The sequence below is a fragment of the Rhipicephalus microplus genome, chromosome 2 (assembly GCF_043290135.1).
Source record: "Rhipicephalus microplus isolate Deutch F79 chromosome 2, USDA_Rmic, whole genome shotgun sequence".
Taxonomy (NCBI): Eukaryota; Metazoa; Arthropoda; class Arachnida; order Ixodida; family Ixodidae; genus Rhipicephalus; species Rhipicephalus microplus.
This window is the reverse complement of record NC_134701.1, coordinates 40,407,090-40,433,047: the sequence shown is the minus strand read 5'-3', so window position 1 is coordinate 40,433,047 and position 25,958 is coordinate 40,407,090. Positions and strand designations below refer to the sequence as shown.

Sequence of the window (25,958 nt, the reverse complement as noted above, 5' to 3'; positions counted from 1 at the left end):
ACACAAACGCATGCGAAACGCCAGCCCATTAGCTCGGCATCTCGTTGCAATTCACGGGGAAAAAAATGCAAAAGACAAACACATTCTTCTATTGTGTCTCAATATGTATCCCAAGTTTTATTAATCTCTTCAAGCAACAAATTACATTAACTACACATGTCACGTTAAATAATTTCCGTCATGTCACGTGCCACTGTTGGCAGCGTCAGAGCACAGTCGTATACATATAGGACCAACGTCACTGCACTGCTGTGTATGTAGGGCGATTCATACTTGCACATCATAACCTCCTTCTCTGGGGGCGCGACCCAAAAAAAAGGGGGAGAAGCGTTCGTTTTGAAATTTGACCCATTTCCGCGTCGCATAGAGTTGCAATGTTTGGCAGACGTGACCATAAACTCCCGATGTACGCATTGCACTTGTCAGCTCAAAATCGCCAAACCCGGTGAGCGGCCCTTTAAAGAAAAGCAAAAATTAGAGGAGGAGACATGAAGAATGCTTAGAAATTTTGCCATATGTCTACACCAAAATGGAATGCTATTATTAATTAGAAGAATGTATCTTTTCCTTGGCAACCAGCAAACATGACTGAGAACACACGAATACTTTTTTGTCCAAGTTAGCTGCTAAAGAGCCGAGACAAGCTCCGTGAAATCCTCTTGAACAACTTGCACAAGTAATGTCCAATACTACCCCACTATATTGTGGTTGCCGGCAGACACAATGTAACTTGTAAATACTATCTCTTGGCTGTACGCGAGCAACTATGGAGTGTATGAGGGGAAAGTCTTCGATCATACCATTCTGTATGCATTGCAGCAAATGTTTGCGTAGCATAACTTGGTTAAGGTTCAAAGTTTCTGGTTTTCTGTCTGACTCTATATAATACATGTTGGCAATTGCAAACAAGCCACAGTCAAGTGTGTTGCACTGGTTTTGTGCCTTCATTGTTTGAATGGTTAATGTTGGCGATTGTAATTTTAGAATATGACAGATTTGCCTAACAGCGTCAGGAGGGGTATCTTGATCAATTGAATCATATATGAAGACTGTGTTTTTGTCCGCACCAACATTTGTTACTGTAAGCCAATGATTGGGGTTCTGAACATGCAATATTTGAACGAAAGGGCCTTTGATTTGAGTGAATTGTAAACATCGGCCCAGTAAGACACCTTGAAAGCCAACACAAGTAGGATACTTTTTCTGAATTAAATACTGTGCGACATTGATTACGCCATCTGATATGGAGGTGCCCTGTACCAGAACATTTAAATCTGCATCTGAAAGAGAATACCGTTTGTAGACATTTAGCATGCCTACTTTAACAGTTGCAAGGCCTACCTTTTTTACTTAATTTGAGAAAAATTTACGCTTGACAGCTCTCACTTTTTTTGGCCGCCCCCTTCTTGCTTTAACCAAAGGTACCACAAGTTTTGTACTGTTAGAATGCCCAAGATAACTTGTGGCAGTAGTTTGTGCTAACTGAGCTGGTGCAGCCTTTATGGCTGCTGAAGTTTGGTTACGAGGAAATGTGGTTAAATTTCTGAAAAAAGCCTCGCAGGACGAAAGTTTTTCCATTAACTCCTTCTCACCACAATTAGATAATACGTTAGCCACGGTTTTTGACATTTCGCAAAGACTCCTATAAGCATAAGTATACTTCTCTTGTGCAGTGTCAAGCTTCACACAGGGTGGTGACTGAATGCTGCTTGTTACCACTGGTGTGGCACTAGTGGTTGTGCAGCTGTCACTCAGGAAATGATCCTTGCACCACCTGTCTGGTATGCAAGCCTTGTCGAAAAGATCTTGCTTAGTAAAGTCACGCACTGCTAATATATGTGCACAAGGCAGAGTGTACTGGTTATAAAAAGCACATGTGCAAGAAGCCAAGCACAATGAAACACTGTACTGTGATCTTGGTGAAACTACAACATAAGAATTAGGAGTGGAAGTGACTTGATAACTTACATTTTTAAACTTCTCATACTGCTCTAGTACTTTACTTGTAGCCTCAAAAGTGCAATTACGGGACAATTCTAGCTGAAATGGGTCATTGAAATCATTTATGTTTAGGTTCAGCTTCATTTATTTAAGCTTAGAGAACTGTAGAGATAAAGAATCATTATCAATGTAACCTACCAATGCTTCTATTGCTTGAACCAAATGCATGCTTGAAGAGAGATAATTTTTAATCTTTTGATTGTGGCACTCAATGCGATTATTAGTATTATTACCAAATGTAGGAAGGGCTTGCCGATATGCATGTACCCACATTTCCTTACACAAGTGCCAGTTATGCATATAGTAAGAAATGAAATCTGTGCAAGTCATAGCTTGGAGGTTAGCAAGCTTATCGAAGTAGTCTTGCTCAGTGGGGGAATAAACTAAGCTTTTTAAGAGAGGAAGCAACTGATCTCGTTGCTGTCTAGCTTTTTCATTAACCTTTTGCTGGAAACAATGCAACACATGCCACGTACACAAAAGTATGTTAGAATTAGGAAGAATACTGGTTAAAATGCGCAGTTCATTGAGATCTTTATCAATCATCACTACTTTACAAGCAGACACAACAAATGGGTTGAAATCTACAAACTTTGTGAACATGGGCTCAACAATTTCAGTCGTCTCATTTCGTAAGAAGGCATAACACACAGGTCTCCCACGACCACGACCATCTTGAACTAATATAGAGTAAAGAATATAACCCTCAATATTCACTTTATACGTTCCATCAATAAATAGAATCTCTGGATACTTTTCCAAAATCTCACGCATGTGCGTTGTTTGAAGAAGTATGAATTGCAGGTTATTATTTTGATTCATTTCATAGTGAATAACCCAGTTTGGATTATTTTTTAGCAAGGTCTCTACCTTCTCTAAAACCATTTCACCATGAGCCTGCTCATTGCGGATAGGAATAGAAAATCGTTGCTTGTAATTATTAATGTCCTTTGTAGTTAACTTCTTACCAGTTTTTTGCTCGACCAAGTTTTTAAAATCCTTTGCGCCAATATTACATTTAGCTAAGTCAAAGAATTCTTCTTTTTCTCCATGATTCAGGAGCCTCTTCTGAGGATACAAATCATAATATTCTGTGGGATGGTTATGCTTAGCTTGTAGTTTAGTTATCTTGTAGTGCAGAGTAGGCGATTTACATAGGCTTACCGATACTGTCATTTCACAGCCAGTACCATTGTAAGCTTGCTTTGGTCGCTTTCCTATCCCCCTGGGCTTTATTGTGCGACCGTGAATGCAGCTATATTTAATCCTATTATACTCGAAGTCCTTATCTTCTGATGTGAATGGACTTTTATTACTCTTATTTATCATGACTACATGCCTGCCCTCCCTGCACCACTCATCAAAGCTTTTCTTAAAAGAAGGAAAGTTATCAAATGTTGCATTTAAATAAACTTTGCTACCCCCACCATATAGTGTATTTACTGGGTTATTGAGGACGGTTGGGTTGGCACCAGTGTTTACACAAATAGCCTGGGCACCAGGGCTGACAGGCCTGCTTCTGGATGTCAAAGCAGCCTCACAATACTTGTACTGCACAGCTGCAGTGCACCCAGCTTCCATAGGGTCACCAGCCTCTGTGCCAGGATCGCGCCCAATTCGCATGCAATCCCGAGTCAGTGCTGGTAGATGGCTTTTGCAGACAGAAACCTCGTTCACAGCGTCATTCGTGACAGATTCACAGTGAGTCGCGGAACTAACTGAGCAGTCTTTCAACTGCTTGCTAGGAACACGCTGCACCTTTTTAAAACTATCACGAATGACGTTGTGCGAGACACTGGCTCGTCCTTCAGGCTTTCTACCACAGACAGCGGAAGAAGCAGACTGAATCTGTTTCGGGCTCACAACTGCTGTCATAGGTGAAGTAGACCTGATGGACTTGGCAGCTGTCACAGCAAGAACTTTGCCTTCACTGTCTGCACACAGTTTAGAGCTCTGTTCTTGCTTGTGCAGTGCCGCAGCCTTCCGCCGGCTCTTCTTTGACTGCACCAGTTTCCACTCACTGTCGCCACACTGGCCGACAGCCTGTGGCACAGCTGCTTTTCCAGCACTGGCCTCCTCTTCATCCACAGAAGAGCGCACAAGAGCTCTCTCATGCTCCTGTGAGGCTCTCCTTATTTTCCTGCCACAAGTGGTGCTTGCACCTCGACTAGGGATCATTGGCTGAATAGGCCTCTCCCCAGTGTTTCCCTTGCATGGTACACTTGTGCCATGGAAAATGGGGGAAGGCAGGCTGTCCCAGGTCCACCAAGCCTTGCTTCCCTTGCAGCGAACGTGGACACCGCCAACGAGCGTAAAGCCAATACCATGAATGGTACTGGCCAGTTGGTCAGTGTCGTGTGTCTGCATGAGAGCACTGCTGGTTTTCCAGACAGGAGCTGGTGCAGCGGAAGGTCCACCTACTGCTGGAGAATATTGAACTGCATGCATACTAAGTGCTGGAAAATCGACTTCCAAGTTGATGGAAAGGTGCTCCTGCCGAGCCCACCCACTCCATGCAGATGCCTTGGACTCCTTGTAGGACTGTTGGATGTGTCTCCTCTCTAGTTGGGTGGACAAGGCACAGGCCTCACGGTGCAGGAAGTCTGCCAGCACCTTGTTGCCAAGCCGGCTGGGGTGGACACCATCCCTGCTCAGGAATCCAGGCCAGCTGTCCACAAGACTATCCAGGATAGTGAAGCCCCTCTCCAGGCAAAGCTGTGCGAGTGCGGCATTCACATTCCTGTAGTGGTCATTCAAATGACAAACATCACACAACTGTTCTTTCTCTTGGCGGTACCGATTCTGCCCCCGAGGAAGAATGGCAGAAAAAGCTACATGCAACGTGGGATTGCTTTCGATGATTCCCTGAGCGAGCTGGCGATATTTGTCCATGCACATGTTGACACTGTCAACAGTGTTGTTCGTGTCAACATGTACAATGACAACATCAAAACTGGCCAGCTTGTCAGCAATCATTGAGAGCAAGTGCTGAATCCTTATTCCTTTGTGTGCGGCAACGCTAACAGACAAACCACGGCGCGATGGGAAATACTGGTCGACGTATTTCACCATTGAATCGCCCGCTACTAACACACGCGTCATGTTGCGCACACTTTCAATTCAGAATTACACCATGAAAAAAAAAAAAGAAACAAGAAAGTGAATATTTAATCTAAAACACGGCTGTCAACTACGCAAATGCACTACGGCACAGATACGAAGCACGTTAACACGGATTACCAAAGAAAGGGCCACGCACAGATACTGCTAAATCAGCCTATACGCGAAAAATCACAAAAATACGTATTGGGATGGATATAAACAACGTTAGTAAATATAAAATAGCAGTGAAAATAAGCGGTGGAGCTTAGATGAAGGTGATGTTCGAGGCTTGCGAATATGTAGCAGAACAAGGCCTGTAGACAGCTCGCAGAAGCAGCAACCAGCCCTACTCCAGCAGCAGCAGCAGCAAGTGAGCGTCTGCTGGCCAGCTGAGCCACGTTCCGATTCGGTAAATTCGAACAACGCGCTAAATCGAAAACGACGTATGTCATGACAATTTTTGTGACGTCAATTCCGTGCGGTGCAGAAGCCGTCTCTGTGTGGGGATGGCTACAGCACCGCGCGGCGCAGCAGCCATTGCCAAACAAAAAGAAAATGTTATAATCAATGCAACAAAATTGTTTTCAAAAAATAACTATACGCCCAAACTAGGCATGTTCTTTATACATAAAACACTTTATTTAACACACCTTACGCGATTATTTTTCTTCAGCCGTACTGTCGTAAACACCATCTACCCAGCGACAAGCCCATGCATGACTGACAGCGAGAAGCTTTCGTCGCTTTCGTCAACGTCGGCTGCGTCGGCGTTTCCAAGCGTGAGATAACAGGTGAGGCACGTTTTCAAGCGAAGCTTGTTGAATGACATGTTGTTGGTCTTGTTCGGTCATTTTTTTCAGAAAGCGGTTACACCTGTGCGAATAAGGCACCATGCAACAAACATAGAAAGATGCACACACACACGTTGCGCTTCGTGTGTGCAAGTTTGTTTCTTACGTGGCGTCTCATTCACGCAGTTGTAACCTTTTTCTGTAGCTTGTGGGGACGGGGAGGTTCGCTAAAAAGAAAGTTTGCGGCTCTATGCGGCGGCTAGACGGGAACATTGTGCAACGTATGCAGTATAGCAAAGGCGGCACGGCGTCAAGCCGAGGCGACGCGTGCTGCGTCTGCCACGGACGCGAGCATCTGTACCTTTCATCAGTGAAAGCTGGCACTGTTGATAATTCCAAAAATCACAAATTACTTGTTTCCTTGTTGGTGCCTTCTCTTTTCTTCCGCGTTCTACCAATTTATGCGTTTGAAAGAGTTGTTTAAGTTTCCCCATGCTACAAGCTTTGTAACTTGTACCAACTGCACATATATGCAGCTTCTCTGAGCGTCGCTTCAAATAGTGACTGTGACATGACTGCAGAAGCTGCACTGCAAGGTGCGGATGAGCCTCAGTTTGTGTTAGTTTAAGCCTTTTACTGACACATTGTCGTAATTTCATTTCTTCAGGACCAGCGGTAGAGGCTTTAAAAAGCGGCTCCCACACATTGAGGTGCCCCGATAAACAGGGTGCGTTCAGTGTCGCGATTTCTTTTTTTTTTTTTACCCAAATTGACTGTTGACCAAACCTCTGCAGGTGGCAGCTCCCTTGTAGCTGGTGAAAGAATTTCTGCTGACTTCGTCTTGCCGGAGAAAACCTTAACCAGTCGTTCAGCTGTCACAAAAGGAACTTGTGTGACCGGTAAGTTGTATGTTCACTTCAACACCAGAGTGGATTGATATTGAGACTTCCGCAGGCCGCTCGCAAGATTGTTCCGGCAGCACTGTCCGAGGCACTGAACAAGCTTCACAAGACCCTCCAGAAGATGTCTCCGCCAACAGCTCCACGTCTGAGTGCCCTAGAGAAAATGGTGACTATGCTTTTATTGCAGCTGTTTTTAATGTGCTATTTTATGTTTAGGACATTCTGAGGAAACTATCCTCAAAAGGACACTACGTGTGCACTTACAAAATGTAAGGGTGGGCTCTCAGTGATTTTAATTTTTTTTTGTGCATTGTCAACATTGTGAATGGTTTGTTTTTAGGTAGTGGAATCGAAAACTTTGCACCACAGAAAGTTGTGCACCTTGGGTCTGAAAGAGCGAGGAAAGTGCTCGTATGGGATTAGTTGTTCTTCGCTTTTACATCCATTTTTTTGTTTATTGCAGTGCGTTCCTGTGTGCCAGCGACAATGTCTCCATCAATGAAGTACAAGCAAACCATTAAACATCTGCAAGCCAAAGTAGCAGCACAGCGGAAAACTATCAAAAGACTGCGGAGACAGCCTCACCAAACTAACCACTCATTCGTTGCATACATTGTTTTGGTTACCCGCTATGAGGAGTAGGGACGCTGTGTATTCGCTCGGAGTGATTTGCATAACCTCAAAAAGAATGTTGGGTATCCTGTCTATTTTCGTAGCAAATGCGGGCGAACTGTACACTTTACTGTGGGTCGCTTGGTCACTGTGTATGCTTTATCTCTCCAGCTCAAATAATATATCGATAACAAAACCTCTTGTGGAAATGTCTTCGAGCGGGTAAGGAACACAGTATGAAGTGGGCACGGTTCACGTTATCACGCTTTTCGTATTTTAGCTTCTCATCAACCTCCTCATCTCACCCATCAAAATTTTCAAAAGAATACCCAAACTTGTAGCGTTTGATGGGGCTGCGGATGCTGCCATTTTATTTTTATATAGCTTGTGAGTGATAACGTACGATGTAGAGCCTTTGTGAAAAATAATGAGCCAAAGTGGTTTCCTTCTGCTATTTATTAGCCCTGTAATACCGCTCTCGTAACACCAATTAAGGTCCACAATTCTGGATAAGTGATGACTACAATCTATTTTAGCTCGCAAGCATCACAACAACACCCAGACGCAAATCACTTGGGATCTTAAGTTTTTGATGATAAGAAGAGCCACAAGACTTGCCAGTGTTGTAGCATAAAGTTTGTCTTTCACGTAGTGAGCAAGCTGCAAAGCCCTACCTTTCTGAGGACAAGCAGGCATCAAGTCTGCTTTTTTTTTCATTTTGGGCTAGCCAGCACACTGCAGCTTTGCCTTTCTGCTATATTGTGTCGTGTGGTTTCTGTGCACTCTTTTTTTTCTATGCATTATTTTGGTTAACCACAGGCGCGATTCGCGACTTCATTGCTGTGTATATGTCACTTCTTCCTTCTTCTTCAGCCTTGTGCGCTGTGTTTTTGCCATAGATCCTTACTTACCCACAGGCCCGGTGTGGCATACTTCACCAGCTTCTCGGCTTCTGCCAACTCTAGCGATGTGTGCGTTGTCTGTGTTCTCTCTGTATTTGTTACAATATTTGTTACAATTTATTTGTAAGGCGAGATGCATTTGTTGTCTACCTTTGTCATATTGTGCTTTTTATATTCTCAGACTCTACCTTGCCTTTGAATAAAACATTGTGGATACTCTGTCTCTTTGACTGATATATACATTGATCACTTGTTCCAAAAAAACAAGTGATCAACAAGTGAACAAAAGAACAAGAACAAGCGCGATGAATAAAATCGTAGTGAATTATCACTACCTGCATCTCTCTTTATTATAACTTAATCGAAATAAAAATTCAAAATTTGCGCCAGTGAAACCGAAACAGGAAGCGCACGCCACTTGCTCTCACCAACCACCAGGCGTGCTAGGGTCGATTGGGCCGCTGGGGTCTACGGGAGTGTCCACTCTTCACCTTTCTTTATTTCTCTATGGGTTGTGTTCCGAAGGCGGATTTGCTCTACGCCAGAGTCGAGTGCTCGCTCGCGAAGTCGGTCGGCTGCACCGACTCCGCCATTGGAATTCAACACTAGTTACTCCTTGCGGCGCTATCATTTCGCTCGGAGGATTTCAAGCTGGACGGTTGTGCCCTCGCGATCTCCGACTTCAGCGTAGCTCCCGCCGACTGGTTCGCCCTCCGCGGTCTCCTGATGCCGTGCAGCTCTCGCATTGAGGCACCCCGCCCTTGGACTGCTTCGACCGGATCCCCACTTTCCTATCTCCTTCTTTTTTCCTCTCGTTGGCTGGCGGCTTCTTATCCCTCTATTTTCCTTCTATTCTTTTTATCCCTCCTTCCTTCTCTCTATATCTTTTATTCCCCATATCCCATTCCTCTGCTGACCTGTTGAGGTGTCCTCGTAAGGAGAGACAGTTACGGGTCGGCACCTTTCTTTTCTTCTGATATAACCACAATCTCTCGGCGCTATCGTCCGGCGCCGCGGGCAGGTTTGCTATGGGCCCCTCGGGACGAGTCCAGGGTGAAGCACGCCGCTACGCGTTACCTTGTGTTCGTTATGTTTATTGAGTGAATGTGGACTGTATAATGCTGTGTTCTAGCGTGTCGATCACTAGTGATGTATTTGATTCGGCTGACGATATCGTGGTGGTAAAAGCAATTAAATGTCTGGTTTGGTCCGACCGTGTCAACTGTGTTCCGAGAGCGACATTCTCATTTCGACACCCCACAGAAGCCTTTGCCAAATGTTGAAAGCTACCGTCTTGGTGCTCATTCCGCGCCTCCTCTTCTCTTTGCAACACAATTACATTGCCATTTGAGACTAGCTAATTGGCGAAAACTCTTGTGCTTCGGACCACTGCAAATGGGCAGTGTCCCTATGCGAATTTGTCTCCATGAACAAGACAACGAAAATCTGCCTAGCCAGAACTACAAGCCCTTTTTTATTCTGAAAGCGCAGTATGTTGCTACACAAGCACAACTCCACACTTGGAGTAAGATTGCAGGCAACAGATCACAATGATGCACTAGGTGCAGACCTTCCACGCACAGTGTTAAGTGAAGAAAAAGAAAACACAATTCCCAGCCATTGCACAACGTCCATCAAAAAGCAGTGTGGCAAAATGGGCGCTTGTTATGGGGATACAAAAATTTCGGCTTGCACTAGTTTACCTTTGTACAGCCAAGCATGGTGACCAACCCGGTGTCATGAACGAGTGTCGCATCTCTGGGTTGCAATGCCCTTCAACCAACCTAATAACCAGACCTCGTGCAAATTACTTGGTGGTTCAATACAGCTAGCTCGAGTGAACTTTATTGGGCACATTCCAGGAGAAGGTGAAGTAAAATTTAGACGCAACCATGTTTTTATCTTTTGTACTTTATTAGTTTTGGAAGCATCTTTTTTTTTTGCTTACCTTTTCTCTGCTATGCCAATGCCAGAAGATAAACGTTAAACTGCAGTGAAAGTGACTAGTCCAAAGCTTTGTTATTGAAAAGGCCTCGCATTCCATGAACCTCTGGTGCATGAAGCTGTTTGTGCATATATACCAATGCAGCTGTTCCAACCTGCTGCAAATGATTGGTTATGGTGGGAAAAAAATGCACACTTATCAAGACGTCAAAGAGCTTTTATCCCATGTGATCCTACTAGGATAAATTTTGCTGCTTTTAAAACTTCCCTGATAATGAGGAGCTCATTCTGTAAATGGCATTATTTTTGGTGCTTATGCTAATCCTCAACTTCTTAAAGAACTCAGGATGCACTTGAAGACTTTTTGCAAAGCACTAAGAACGACTTTAGAGCCAACATTGGCACTGTAAGCAACAGTTGTCCAATTAACTAGGAAGTTGCACTTGCCTTAGTCACATATCTGGAGATAGTGAATCCTCAATTTCTCTGTCACCCAGAGTCATTGTGCTAAACCTTAAAATACTAATTTTGTCAGCTCATGTAATGCCTTTCTTGCTTGCATAGTTAAGGAGAAAAAATACATAAAAAGAGTAGATTTGGTTTCACCACAAGATACAAAAACTTATCCCATACTAAAAATGGGCAAAGGTAATTAAGTGTGCTTGTTTGGAAACATGTGGTACAAAACAGGAGGCAGCTGATTATGCATTTACTGGGTTTTAGAGAGTGACATCGCAACATTTGTTAGCTATCTCTTGCATGGTCTGTGGTTGTACACAGCCCACTCAAGAGAAGTAGGCAATCAGTTTGCAGTTTCATCTTTTAATGCTTTTGACTGCTTATTTGTCTTTTATTTTGTTCTGAAGCTTAAAATCTGGTATTGAAAGTGACAATGTAATAGTTACATTAAAAATAATGAGGCAGCAAAATGGGGTTGAGAGGGAAGGTGAATCGAAAGAAGAGGGTTATATATACAAGGCGCATAATGGTTGTCGGTGGTGCACAGACGAGCATGCAGGCGAGGTGATAATGATGGCTTGAGGTGTCTCCTAAAATGTGAAGCCGCGTAGAGAAGTGTCGCACTTTTCTCCTCTGCAATCCTTGGCACGCTTACGGACCTTGTACCAGCACGCACCTATCGCTGGTGATCGGGTCTGACGTGCTTATGCACAATTCTCATGGCAGAGTCCTTTCTGTGTCTGTACATGTGGTGGGATGGAAAAAGCGATGCCAACTCTTCTTTTTGTATTCTGGCATTGGAAGCTGCATAAAAACACAGAGCCCAACATTGTTTGTCCCGGCAGCCCAATGAGAGTCCATAAAATAAAAACACACCAACAAAAACAGGCACAGAACTTATCTACAGATACAATACCTCCAGGGGAGTATCAAAAAAATGGAGAAGGCCCAATGGTTGCAAAACACATGTAGAGACAGAAAGAGAAAAAACAAAAACAAATACTCTTCCTTGTGGTGATATAGTCTGTTTTGCTGGAGAGGGAGAGAATGTATATGACAGTACTAAATCACTGTACTGCTGTGATAGGCAAACAATTATCATCACACATTCAGTGTGTTAGATGCTACACAGCCAATGTCACCGAGGCGTATTTGAGAAGAGATGAAAAATGCCGATCTAGCATGGCCACAGGTGAAGCTGAAGGTCTGGTGGATGCTAAGAGAGACTGTACAACGTGTGCGTGTTCTGCCTTCCCGAGTTGTGTGCTCCCAATATGAAGAGTGCTGCGGTACAGGGCACAATGGTGGCCAGAGTGACTGGCAAAGCAGACAGAGATTTTCCTGCAAACATGCACAGCCTTCCTTTGGAGCTTGGGACACCAGACATCGGAGTCCTAGGCGCTTATGAGTTTAGTGCTCCCACTGGTTCCTGCGGCCCCTCCAGCCACTGGGGGGACCTCCGCGCTGCCGGTACTCGCCACTACGCCCGCCACCGCTCCAGCCGGCCTGCGGTGGGCCCTTCCAGTACGGGTCACCAGCAGTACTCCACTGAGGGGGAGGCGGATAGCCCGGTGGAACGATGCCTGGGGGTGCTCCGTAAGCAGAGGGGTCTAGGGGTGGTGGCGGGCCGTACATGCCAGGAGTTGGCGGCACCAGGTTTGCTGGCGGTGCCATACTGGCAGACGGGTGTGGTGGGGGCATGCTGGTTGGTGGCATACCGGCAGGTGGCAATCCTGCCGGGGGCAGGCTTGCGGGCGGAGGAGCACCGTAAACGGGAGGCGGAGGAGGGGCAGCCGGTGCTGCGATGGGCTGTTGCAGTTGAGGCTGCTGCACGACAACATTGGGCGGGGGTGGCACTTCCATCTCCTCAAGCTGCTTGCGTGCCATCTCCATCAGTTCGCTAGCAGACTTGGCACCGAGTTGGCTGCCCGACGACGAAGACACTGTCACGAGTGGTGATACGGAGACGACGGGGCTTGACGTAGAGGCCGACTGCAATGCAGATGCCACAGCCTTTCGCCTCCGTGGGTCCTGTGGCCGGGAGACGTCCTCGTTGACCAGCTCGTCCTTGGTGGGCGTGCCCGGAGACCGTGACACACCTACCATGGTGCCTCTTGCTGAGGTTGCCACGCCCGCAGTGCCAGGCGGCGAGTCTCCAATGCCTGGAGGTGGTGGTGTGGCACCGGCACCTTCAGCATCAGATTCAGTAGCCACGTCGTCGTCCGCAAAGTGACGCACAATCGGGTCCTCAGTGAGAGTCTTCTTAGCCCCCAGAGGGCTCTGCATGTGTTGAGGTGACCCAACTGCTGCGATGGCTGAAGTGACCAGAGGCCCTGATGAGGACAGCAGCGTGCCCAGGACATCACTCATGATGGAACTAGTTGAAGATGATGCCTGCTGCGGCATTGGTGCTTTAACCTTATTGAGCAACTCTTGCAGGCTCGATGGTAAGCTGCAGCCACCCGAGGATGTTCCAGTGCCACTGAGAAAGGACAGACCAGTGTCGGTGGGCAATGAGCTGTCCAGGAAGGGAATGCCAGAAGCTTCGACAGGCTGTGCCTCGCTCGGAGTCGCAGGCTGTGGAGGGGTGGACGATGATGCTTTGCCCATCGACAACTGAATAGCCTGCAAGCGCTGAAGCTCAATTTGCCGCTTCTGCTCTTCCACCTGCACGAAGAAAAATGTGAACGTCACAAACTTGAGATGACACGAATGCATCATATTCGAGTAGTGATAGTGGCAATGCTGTCTTTGAGAACAAGGTTCTAACCATGCCGACTATAAATGTCAATACTCACTGCAAACGAACACCAAGCCACTTTCAGAAGACAGTTTGCAGACTACAGTAGAACATCGTTGATGTTTTTGAAAAAAAAACACACATACAATCCTGGAAGATACATGATCCGAATCACGTAAAAATTGAGACGGACAGGCCCACATTGATGTGCAAGGGCAAAAAACATTTATAGAGGGACTCTGTTTCTTTCAACTTCTGGCATCTTTCTGGCAGCCAGAGGTCAGCCATCTAGCTCTGGTCCTGACAGGAAAGAATGATCATATGCATTTGAGATACAATCACGCACGTTTACAAGTTCCCGCTTAACTCCTCCAGTCTGCGAACAAAACTGCCACTCCACTAATGGCTTAACAAGCTTAACTGTGTGCAGTGTAACTCTGTGCAGTGTCTGGCAGACAAGAGCTTGGAAGAAAAAGGAGACTTAGAAAGAAAGGAAGTAGTCTTTTTTCCTTCCAAGTATTCGCTCTTTGCCAGATGTCAAACTAACTAGCCCAACAACTCGCTATTCTGTGTAGTAAACATAACGATTGCGGTAAAACAGAATATGCGAAATTTCGAGAAAATGATAAGCAGAAACTGGCTTATAGGCAAATGCCTACTTTCTTCCTAGAATTTCTATAGTACCAGTTTGACATAAGAGCATAAACTAAAGGATAAGACGGGCTTTTGTAGTGTTTTTATAGTGCCTAGAAATGCCTACCTATTTTTGGTGTTCCTATCTAAATGTCTATAAGTGCCTATCAACACCTATTTTTCAATCAGCGTGTTACAATTGGCTTTGAGATATTGAAACGGCGCCCTCTTATGGGTGTCGTCACCAAGGGGACTCTGCTTTCAGACGTGTTGCAGCAGCTGCTGCTCCTATGCGCTAATCGTCTGCTTTAGGCGAAAGCATTGTGGAACGAACAGCTTCGAGAGGTTCCACTAACACCAGCAATGAATGTTTTCAAGTATTTCAGTTGTAGCCCAATAGACAGGGCCAATAAATTTTCCGGATGGCCGACGAGCCCGCTGATACCACTGACCGCATGGTTTGTTGACACAACAGATGACACAACAGAAGCTGTTGGAGACGGTGCGTTCGCAGACTGCGATGAACTGAACACTGCCTGGAGACTGTTGGTGCCAGTGGAATCGCGTACAGTGACTACGCTTCTGTTGACGACGCCGTTGTCACCTCCGCGATGTTATCCGTCAATGACATCGTGGCTGAGTGCGCCGATCTGTGCGCCAGTGACGAGGAAGCTGAGGAGGAGGTGGAGCGGATACTGGAGCCAACGTCCTCATCGACGGTGCAGCACTGGATTTTTTGCGAAGATATGTGCGCACCAGTGACGATGGCGAGAGCCACATGGCACTACAGGTGCTTGAAAAACGCCTTGTGCTTGTCGGGCGTGAGAAGATGCGTCAGGAAATGCTGCATGATTTTTTCAAGTGAAAGAATTAAAATAAAACTATGTGCAGTTCACCACTACTCTAACTTCTCAATTTTTCGCGTTTCTCGGCTCCTACGTTTTTTTTTTACTGTCCCGTGAAAAACGTATCAGCGGGGTTCTACTGTACCAGCATCTCTCATAATCATATGGTGGTTTTGCGACGTTAAACGCCACATGTCAATCATCATATTAATGCTGCACAGGCTCACTGCTTGGGTATTAAAGTATAACAAACAATTATTGCTGATTATATATGCAGCATACAGGGGCAAAGGTAAGCTGGGTAGAGTTTCTGTTCACGCATGTGGCACAACAAAAGCTCAAAGAGCTCCACTTAAAGCGTGTGCGCTGCCTGAGGTAAGAACCTTTAGAGAATGTGCCTTCAACACTGACTGCAGGTTTCGCTTATAAATTTATGTAAGTAATGCGCTAGGCACGTGCTTGTTTTTATCAGTGAACTACGTGTATACCGTATTTACTCGTGTAATCATCGCACTCGCACAATTCTCGCACCCCCCACATCGCCCAACAAAAATACGATTTCTTTTTTTCCTCGAGTAATCGCACCCCCGAAAACTGCTGCAATAATGTCGTCTGCTCTTTCCAGCCACTGATGATGATAGCGCACGTCATCTGGTGCCATCTCTTAAGCATCAAGCGTACTATTGCACAGAGATTCAATCCAACTCAAGCGAAGCCGAAGTGGCCAGTGCGTGTTGCGGCGTGTTTTGTATGTTGCATCGGTAACCTTGTTAAGTTATGAGGCGATACTGAAGCTATACGGCTGCTTTCAAGTTGCAAGTGATAGACAATGCACTAAAGAACGGCAACAGGGCCGCCGGTAGGCCCTTGGGATTGATGGTAAACTTTATTTTTTAAGGAAACTGCAGACAATTCTGTTAAATAGCCATCAGCCCAATACTGACATACCACGCTTACCTTTTGAGGGCTCCTGTTGAGCGACGAACGCTACCGCTACGCCCGCAACGTCCGCAAGCTTTGCGTAAGGTATTCTAATTCTCGACTATTTGCTTCCACTTTTTGTGTCTCAATTTAATCTTGTCTTGTGTTGAACCTCTGCTTTTATTGTTGAGGTAAGTTTTAATTAGTACTTCTTAAAGCTTGCTGTTAGTTGTTTGTGTGAGAATCCCGATTTGCGGCCACTTCGTTTTCTTTTTCGCTCTGTACGTTTTCGTAGAAAGTTTTCCCCGCGTAATTCTCGCACCCCCCAACTTTTCATCGGTTTTCCGGCAAAAAAAGTGCGAGGATTATGCGAGTAAATACGGTATGTACATACACCAATCAAATAAAGCCGTGGACTCCTGCGCCATTGAGCTGCACTCACGAGGCGATTTGGAAGCCGCCTCTTCGGCTCCCTAGGGGCTTTCTTGGTAGGTTTTGCGACGGCACCGCACATGGCACAAGTCGCTTATTCTTGTAGCCTCTGTGCAATATATTACTCAAGTACTGTTGGGGCACTCAAACGCGGTTATACCAGAAGTCACTGTCAGTGAAGTGCTTGCTGCACACGGTTGGTGAAGGCGTGGGGCGCTTTCCCGTTCTTCAGGTCCTTAGGGTAGCTGTAAAAGCTCACGACCTTTTCAAGGGCAATTGTACAGAGGCATAGAGCCCCGTCGTGCTTCACTGTTGCGCAGCATTTGCCCCGTAGAGACAAGACTCTGCAGTGTTAAGAAAAATTGCTGTGCTTTTAAAATATACGTTAAAAGCGGAGACTTATGGTAGTTTGCACAGCTTTGGCAGCCACCACGCACAAAATAACCAACTGAATTGCTCCTTTATCAAGTTATACCACGACTGTGGTTTCTATATGGCGCAGGGCCATGAAATGAAAGTGCACAAATCCCCATGTTGACGTTATACACGCAAGATTCACAGCACCGCCACCGGTCGCACACCAGACAGACATGAGCACTATATAAGTCCAAGTTTTGTTTTCATGTGCGGTTTGAAACCCTCATTCATGTAGAAAGGTAACATTGACCTTTCCAAACACTATGAGGTTCAACGAAGTCCTTTAGTTCTACCAACTTCCGAAAAACAGCCGCTAACTGCAGTGAAATGGGACTCTGTGGCCACCCCACGACATGTAGCGAGCAGTTGGAGAACAAAAGACGCTGTTTCTGCAGTCTTAAATAGAAGCATGTCTTGGCGCCTGCAGGAGAATGAGAAGGGAGAATTAAAGATGGGATTTTTATTTATTTATTTATTTAAGTACACTGCAGACCTTCTCGGTCCAAGCAGAAGTGGTACATAGGATATACAAACAATGATGTCACGTACAGAAAGGCACCCACACAATCCAAGAAAAGAGAAAAAAACTATTGAATTCCAAGTAGCCAAAACAACAGTGTCATAATGCAACGTTCAGAATCATGCTAAAAGGACAAACCAGTCAAAAGGAAAGAAACTGCTCACAATAAATCCCTATTCGTACATTTGCGTCTATTGTTCAAAACTTATAGTTTTAATCTTTTCAATAAAGGATTCTACAGTGTCACAGTTCACAGCTATTAATGGAAGTTGATTCCAATATGCAATTGATGACGGAAAAACAGAGTTTTTGTGAATGTTGTCGTGACTTGTGGGCAGTCGTATTGTCTTATTGTGGTTAGTTCTCGTGGAATGCCTGAAAGGTTCAAGAAGATAGTCTGATCTGGATATTGTATATTTCCCATGATAAAGAAGATACAGGAATTTAAGTTTAGAATGTGTGCTCCGTTTGGAAAGGCAATGAAGTTCGGCTCTTTTACGCAGATTAGTAACACTGGTATACCTGGAGTAATCGGGAAACACAAATCAAACTGCTAAGTTTTGCACTCGCTCAATTTTACTAATGAGAAATTTATGATGTGGACTCCAAATTATATTGGCGTATTCTAGTGCTGGTCTAATCAGGGTCTTATAGGCGGTTAGCTTTACTGCAGGGGGAGTGTTACGGAGTTTTCTCTTTAGGAAGCCCAATTTACCTTGCGCTTTCGAACAAATAGCAGTTATATGTGGATCACAATTAAGGTTGGATGCTAATGTAACTCCCAAATATTTAACTTGATTGCTTTTAGTTATTTCTAAATTGTCTATTGTATAAGCAAATTTGAGTGGTTTTTTCTTATTCGTGAAAGTTATGGCTACGGTTTTCCGCGCGTTCAATGTCATTCCCCACTGGGAACACCAGGCTTGAATTTTTGTTAATGAGTGATTAAGGTTAATCTGGTCCTCAGTTCGATTTACCCTTGTGTAAACAACGCAGTCATCTGCGAAAAGCCTTGTTTGAACGGGTGAGTCAATGACCATAGGAATGTCGTTGATGTAGATAAGAAACAAAATTGGTGCTAAGACTGATCCTTGTGGTACGCCCGAAAGGACGTTCAGGCGGTTTGACGTGTGGTTGTTCACAGCGACAAACTGCTTGCGGTTGTGTAGATATGATGTTATCCATGTAGTAATATTATCTTCAATACCAATTGCATGCATTTTAGTTGTTAGATCAGAGTGGCGAACGACGTGAAATGCTTTTGCAAAATCTAAAAAAACGGCATCTATTTGTCCCCTTTCATTCAGTGCATTCGCAATGTCGTTGGTAATCTCGGCTAGCTGCGTGACTGTCGATAAGCCAGATCGAAATCCATGTTGCCTACAGTAGAGTAGGTTGTTAGTTTCTAAATGTGTTATAATGGCTTTAAAAATTATATGCTCTAATATCTTGCAACACGTGCTGGTTAATGAGACCGGGCGGTAGTTACTGGATTGTAGTTTAGAACCGGATTTATGTATTGGAATAATCTTTGCCATGCTCCAGTCATTAGGGATTGTCTGCGTAACTATTGAAGTGGTGTAGATTTTATGCAGATATCGGCTTATCCAGTTAGCATATTTATTAAGAAAGGTGTTCAAAATATTGTCTGGGCCTGGAGACTTCTTAGTGTCAAAGTTGCGGAGTAGGCACTGAACACCTTCTTCATTAATGTGCAATTCTGGCATAGGGTTCATTAAAGGATATGATGGTAAAGATGCTCCAGAGGACCCATGTGCGAAAACTGAGTGAAAGAAGGCATTTAATTCATCGGATATCTGGTCTGGTTGCGTGATAATTTTGTTGCACGATGTGAGCTGGGTAATATCAGAATGCTGCTTAGACAAGTAGCACCAAAACTTTTTTGGCTCAGACTGCATGAATGATGGAAGCGTGTCAGAATGGAATCGAGACTTAGCGCTGCCAATTTTGTTGTTCAGTGTAGCGATAAGGCCTTGTAGTTGTAGGACAAGTAGTTGTAGTTGTAATTGTAGTTGTAGTTGTAGATCAGATTTTCCGGCCTTGCGTCGCCTTTTAATCTTCCTTTTTAAATGTATGATCTCCCGCGTCACCCACGGATAATCCCGGTCAACGCGTTTTCTTTTTAAAGGCACGTGACGAGCTTCACAATCGCCCACGATATCCTTAAAGCATGTCCACAGTTCGTCCACGTTGTTAATTTTATCGAAAACAGGGAACGACGATTCTAAATGGGCGAAGATAGCAGCGTGATCTGCATGTGCATAGTCCCTGAAATAAGTATCTCTGGATTCCTTTGTTTTTTGAACTAGTGTTAAAGGACACGAAAGAGAAACAACCTTGTGGTCGGAAATCCCATCTTCAACACTTATACAACAGTTTTCAAGGGAATTACTTCCAAACATGAGATCAAGCACAGATGAACAAGAACCTACAATACGCGTAGCACTAGATACTAGTTGTGACAATGAGAAACTAAACGCTGTTAGCAACAATGATTCCGCACTTGCTACCTCTTGGTGATCATGACCCAATTCAGGCCAGTTAATTCGTGGCAAATTAAAATCTCTGCATAAAATTATCTTCGAATGTGAATTTGTGTGCTGTGCAATATAGTCGTGCATAATCTCTAAATATTCAGGGGAAGAGTTTGGTGGACGATACACTGTGCCCAAGAATATGTTTTTTCCATAAAAATTGGTCCGGCACCACACACTTTCATGGTTGCTAATATCCTCTAAATGGGAAAACTTCACATTCTTTTTTATAGCTATCGCTACTCCGCCGCCTCTTGTTGTTCTGTCTTTGCGGATTAATTTGTATGAGGAGGGGACAACCTCAGAATCAAGCACGCCTTCGTGCAACCAGCTTTCTGTAATAACTAAAATATGTGGATTGTGGTTTAGTACTAAGCTTTCCAAAAGAGTTAGTTTGTTTAAAACGCTGTGTGCGTTAAGTGATACAATTCGAAGGGTTTTAGAACGCTCCCGTCATTTCTTCGTTTGAATTTCCGGCTGCCTTTGCGTAGGCGTAACTGATTTTGTCATTCTAACCCTTCGATTGTGTTGCGAATCCCAGACGTACAGTTTTCCGTCCACTTTTAACTTGTCATAAATTAGCGACACTTTTAAGCCTTCGGCCCTGTCCTGTGCTGCAGAATGCCAAAGTTTCTGTCGTGTATCACACACTATTTTTGAAAAATCCTCCGAAATTGCTATTTTCGGTCCTTTCAGTTTGCTGCAGCAGGACAAAATTCTGTTTTTTTCTGCAAAGTCATAAAGTCGAAGGATAATCGGACGGTGGCGTTCTTTGTGATATTTTCCCACTCTATGAATCCTTTCTAATGACTTTACTTCTATGCCTAATACTTTCTGGAATACTTCTTGCTTAACTATGGCCTCCAGTGACTTCCAATCTTTGTCTACTTCTTCATTAATACCGTATATTACGAGATTGTTGCGTCTGCTCCTATTTTCTAGGTCGTCTACTTTGGCCGATAGTTCAAGAAGTTGGATGTTTGAGCTGCTACAGGCTTCCTCACATACCGTCAACTTTTGTTCAAGCGTTTGCATGCGACATATTTCCTTTTCAATAGACGTAACCCATTCTTGAACGTTGGTCACCACAGATTCGACTCTTTTTAGGTCGGAAGTCAATTCTTTCAAAGATTTGGTAGTTTCCCTTTGCTGTTTCAAAATTTTTTTCAGTAGGTCGTTAGTCGAACTGGATTCAGACTCTGAGTCTGATGTTGACCCCGGATTGGTTTCTATATCGCCAGCGGTTAGTAACAGCAACTTGATAACATCTGCACAATCTTTGACAGTTTCAAGAAGAAAATGTGGACTTGGCAGCACCATTAAGGCCAGGGAGTCATCTCGAATGGAAGAAGTGTATTGCACACTAACCTGGATAACGAACAGTAGAGGGATTAGCATCCTGTCCCTTCTGGTGCAACCAAGTCCACTGAAAGATTCGTCGTTGCGCCCGGTATTTATACGGTCGAGATGGGGGCCTTTGGTTGACGTCACTGTGTCAGTCCGCCACTGTCTGCGCAGTATGCTTTCGTTGATGTCGGGTGGTAGCAGTTTCGTTGCGTCCATGGCGCATTTGTCCGGCGCAGGTGTTGTGTTGACTTGCAAACTGGCTGGATCACCGGCCGCAGCGATATGCCCCGTAGACCACAAAGCGACCTGGATAACGAACAGTAGAGGGATTAGCATCCTGTCCCTTCTAGTGCAACTAAGTCCACTGAAAGATCCGTCGTTGCGCCCGGTATTTATACGGTCGAGATGAGGGCCTTCTGTTGACGTCACTGTGTCAGTCCGCCACTGTCTGCGCAGTATGGTTTCGTTGATGTCGGGTGGTAGCAGTTTCGTTGCGTCCATGGCGCATTGGTCCGGCGCAGGTGTTGTGTTGACTTGCAAACTGGCTGGATCACCGGCCACAGCAACATGCCCCGTAGAGCACAAAGCGACCTGGATAACGAACAGTAGAGGGATTAGCATCCTGTCCCTTCTGGTGCAACCAAGTCCACTCATAAGGAAATGACAGCGGCATCTATGGCGAGTACGCGGCAACCGTCTTCTACAGACAGCTGTCCAATGTCCTGAAGAAACTGAAAACTGCCCTGAAGATATGTCCTGAATCAAGTGAAAACTGGCCTGAAAACTTGGGTGTAGCAGTGAGAGAGAAACAGCAGCCCTTTCTGTGCAGCTGCGGATAGGGAGAGAACGAATGTGAAAGCGTGGAGGGCCACTCATGGGATGCTCATGTTGCGACAGAGGTTGTGAAGGCCACCAAATAATTTAACTTTATACAGCGAAACTTGAGATATGCACCAGCACGTTTGCAATTACTGCATATTTAGCATACATTCGCCCTATGCTTGAGTGCGCTTGTCCAGTATTAGATTCCTTGGCGTATTTCTAATTGACAAACTTAAAAAAATACAGAACAGAGCTGCAAGGTTTGTCCTAAGCCACTACTCGAAAAATCACAGCTGTACCAATATTAAAAATTAACTAGGCTGGGAATAATGATCGTCTTGTCAAATTAAACTGCAGTTAAAGCTCCTATGTCAAGCATCTCGTGGTAAAACTCGCTTTTGAAAATAAATGTACCTACACAGTCCTCATTATGTCGTTTCACTCTATGGTCATTGTTTTAAGCCTTTAGAATGTTGTACTAGACCTAATTTGTATGCTAATTCGTTTTGTTCATTCCATTAGGGAATGAAATGGCTTATTAAGAGAACAAGTGCGCTGTGGCAATGAAGACATACTTTTCTTGACATTGTACCCCCGCTGCAGTAGTGCCTTTGAAATAGAAATGTGATGTGAACGCGACTTTTGTTTTATTTGTACAGTCGAATCTCGATAATTCGAACTCGAGGGGGCCCGAAAATTTGTTCGAATTAAAAGAAGTTCAAATTAATGAAAGCTAAATAAACGGAGGGCTCTCCATGCAGTGGTGAATGTGCATTGAGCTAACATACGAGGGGGAAGTTTCAGAAGACTTACATTTATTTACTTTTGGCTCCAGCATCCTCCTGGCAAGAGAAGTTGCGCGCGAAAATGTCCAGCGCCGACATTATCTAAAGACGACGATAACAACGACTGCTGCATAGCAGAACCTCCCGCTCTCCGCTACGCAGCCACAGCGTGACGAGAAATGAGAAGCGTCTCCACGCGGAGAGAATATCAGAAAAAACCAACACTCCATGGCGGCTTTTTTTTTTTTTTTTTTTTGCTCTCTTCGCGGATGTCATTGAAAGGAGAAGGGTTACGTGATTGATTGATTGATTTGTGGGGTTTAACGTCCCAAAACCACCATATGATTATGAGAGACGCCGTAGTGGAGGGCTCCGGAAATTTCGACCACCTGGGGTTCTTTAACGTGCACCCAAATCTGAGCACACGGGCCTACAACATTTCCGCCTCCATCGGAAATGCAGCCGCCGCAGCCGGGATTCGAACCCGCACCCTGCGGGTCAGCAGCCGAGTACCTTAGCCACTAGACGAAGGGTTACGTGGCAGGGAAGGAAAAAGGAGAAGCATAGCACCGGCGCATGAGAGTTTCCCCTCCCCCCCCTCAAGGCGCAGAGCCGTGCTCCCGCAAGGGGCAAGAGCTGCAGAAGATAGTGCCATTTTCCTTTCCTTCAACCACACATTCATTCAACCCAGTGACGGCTTTCTTCAGTGACGGCTTCCTTTTTTTTCCCTCTCTTGGCGCGCAGCATTGGAAGGAGCACGGTCTTTACCTGGCAGGAACAAAAAAGGGAGAAGCGTGAATTACCGGGCATTTTTGCCCATTGGAATACACATAGCTTTGACGGGACCTCATTGTGAGTTCGAATTACCCGAAAGTTCGAATTAAGCGTGTTCGAAATAATGAGATTCGACTGTAATACCAGCGTCACTCGTGAATTTTTAATCGCGATCAGTGCCAATCTGGATCGACCACATTTTGGATTAAGTGCTGCGACATGGTCAGTTTTAATTGCGATCAGACCAGATCGGTATCAAGGCTGTCGCGATCCGCGCATGGAAATCTGGCTAAGAGATTGTGATTTTGTGTCGTTTGCACCCCCTGGTCGATCTTGTTGAAAGCAAAAGCAACAAGAAAGTCGAGCATAGTTCTGTAAAAACAGATTTGAAAAGCTAGATATTTATTCATAAAAGACATGTTAAACTGTTTCAATTTAAAAAATATCTGTCGTATTGCATATCTTAAAATACGTATTGACCGCATGTATTTAAGCAGACACTAAGCATTTGACAACTTCTACTCTCGCACTGTCGCAGCAGTTGGAGCATCTCTAAGCAGATTGTTTATGAGTGTCGCCAACTTTTCGACTACGTTGTAGCGTACGTGCACTTCGTGGGCGAATGAAGAGACCTTTCCATTAATTGACCCCAGGCTGGGACAACCGGGAGACTTGAAGCGCAGGAAGTGAAACTCTGGTGTGCACAACGAGATTGCCGTTTCACTGGACGGCTACAAGCAGGTGCCATCAGGAATAAAAGTGAAAATTAAGATTCTTGCACAGCAATACAGGTAAGTGCAAAAAAAAACAACTCTACTGAATGATGTGTTTATGACAAAATTTTTTAAGGCCACGCAATGTTTTCAACATTCGAGCTGTTCTTGCACAAATAAGATATTGTTGAATAATGACTTTATTAAAATATTGTACAGTCCAATCTCATTATTTTGAACTTCCAGTTAATTCGAACTCACGATCAGGTCCCGTCAAAGCTATGTGTATTTCAATGGGCGAAAACGCCGGGTAATTCGAATGCGCAAGCATTTTTGACGGTTAATTCGAACATACCGCGCTCCGAAAATGCTCTCAGCACCCCGCCTAATCCCGCGGTGGTGTTGAGCTGTGGTTGCACACGATTCCCCGTATAGTTACCTGAACATTCAGGAAACACTTGGAGGTTACGATTACCCTTCATCCAGATATTATGCATTGTTTCAGCTGGCAGGCACCTTTGGAAAGTGGAAGGTCAACAAACCTTAGTGAAACTACAGTTTATTCGGGCGACGCCATTACTTCCACCGCAAACGTGGCCTCAGCTCAAGTTTTACTGAGGGGAGTGCAGGCTCCTATTCACCTCGCAGCTTCACGTGATGGACGTAGATCAAAAGGACGGAGACGACATCTCAGCAAAACAAATTCCAGAAGACGATCCATGCACATAAGAGGAAAAATCGGGCAACTGACGGGGACATTCACCCAGTCATGGCATAGGAGACGAGCGTCTAGGAACATACAGAAGATGAACGCAGCTCCAAAAAAAGCTGCCCTTGCTAAAAGAAGACATCAAGGTCATTATCTGACTCAAGGACTCCATTGGCATCACTGAGTGGCAGAACATCATTGTAGTGAGTACACCTGTGCTTGCAAGAGGAGAAAAATACAGTGCGATGAAGCCCTTCCGAATAAGAGACAGAACATACGAAGTCACCGCATACACCATGGCGCCGGAAGATACGTCGAAGGGAATCATCCGAGGTATACCAGACTATGATACTTCCAGATATCGAGAAAAGCCTAGTGAACGAGAGGAACACCAGCGTATTACACACGAAGAAAATGGGTCGCACCGATCACGCGATCATTGTATTGCAGGGCATGTATGTACTACATTATGTGTACTAAAGGAGTTGTGAGTACCGTTGCATACTGTACAAGAAGCAATATGAAACGTGTCACCCGTGCGGAGAACTAGGACACAGATCGGACGTTTGCCCACAGTCGCAAGCAAAAAGGTGTCGTGAATGTGGCAGTGCGAAGCCCACTGCCAATGATCAGTGCAAGCCTAATGCCTTCTTTGCAGCAGGGACCACCCGACTGGTGACAAGAAATGCAAGGCAAGATTTGGTCCATTGCAACGAGAGTAGACTGTGTAACAAATTACAGAGGTTGTCAATTTACAACAGCCGTTGCAGCCAAGTGTCGTTTTCTGTAAACCTCCATTTTGTTGAATACCCCCAGCCTGCTTGCAGTCAGTGAAGATGCTGCGGTAGAGAGTAACCCAGCGCTCTGGTGGTGGAACTTGTTTATCAGGCAAATGGAGCCAGATGGTCCGTGAAATCTGCAACTAATCAGGGTACAGTCTGCTGTCTGAACATATCGCTTCCCAGTTTAAATCTGGGCCCCCTCTGCTGATCCAGGCTAATGGACGAGCAGTGTGATGGGAGAGTGTTGTAT

General features: G+C 44.9%; 1 protein-coding gene and 1 long non-coding RNA gene across 8 annotated transcripts in view; one reads left to right on the top strand and one right to left on the bottom strand.

The window, feature by feature from the left end:
* The first annotated feature begins 5,800 nt into the window (after positions 1-5,800).
* Positions 5,801-8,533, top strand: LOC142796221 (uncharacterized). 4 transcript variants are annotated; one of them, XR_012893629.1, is made up of 5 exons: positions 5,805-5,894; positions 6,562-6,621; positions 6,689-6,793; positions 6,849-6,962; positions 7,260-8,533. It is a non-coding gene; the product is annotated as an uncharacterized LOC142796221 (long non-coding RNA). The 4 variants fall into 4 exon arrangements; XR_012893630.1 differs by lacking the exon at positions 6,562-6,621 and having other exon boundaries at positions 5,801-5,894; XR_012893628.1 differs by lacking the exons at positions 5,805-5,894; positions 6,562-6,621 and having other exon boundaries at positions 6,628-6,793.
* Positions 8,534-9,755: 1,222 nt separating this feature from the next.
* The window catches only part of pps (protein partner of snf), a 385,339-nt gene continuing 369,136 nt past the window's right edge, over positions 9,756-25,958 (bottom strand). For 3 of the 4 annotated variants that reach the window (XM_075886389.1, XM_075886390.1, XM_075886391.1), the window contains one exon: positions 17,147-21,714. In XM_075886389.1, coding sequence (XP_075742504.1) covers positions 20,230-21,714 — 1,485 coding nt within the window. In that variant the 3' untranslated portion in view covers positions 17,147-20,229. Of the gene's footprint in view, positions 13,381-17,146; positions 21,715-25,958 lie in introns of those variants that run through there. The other variant, XM_075886392.1, reaches the window with a different exon arrangement.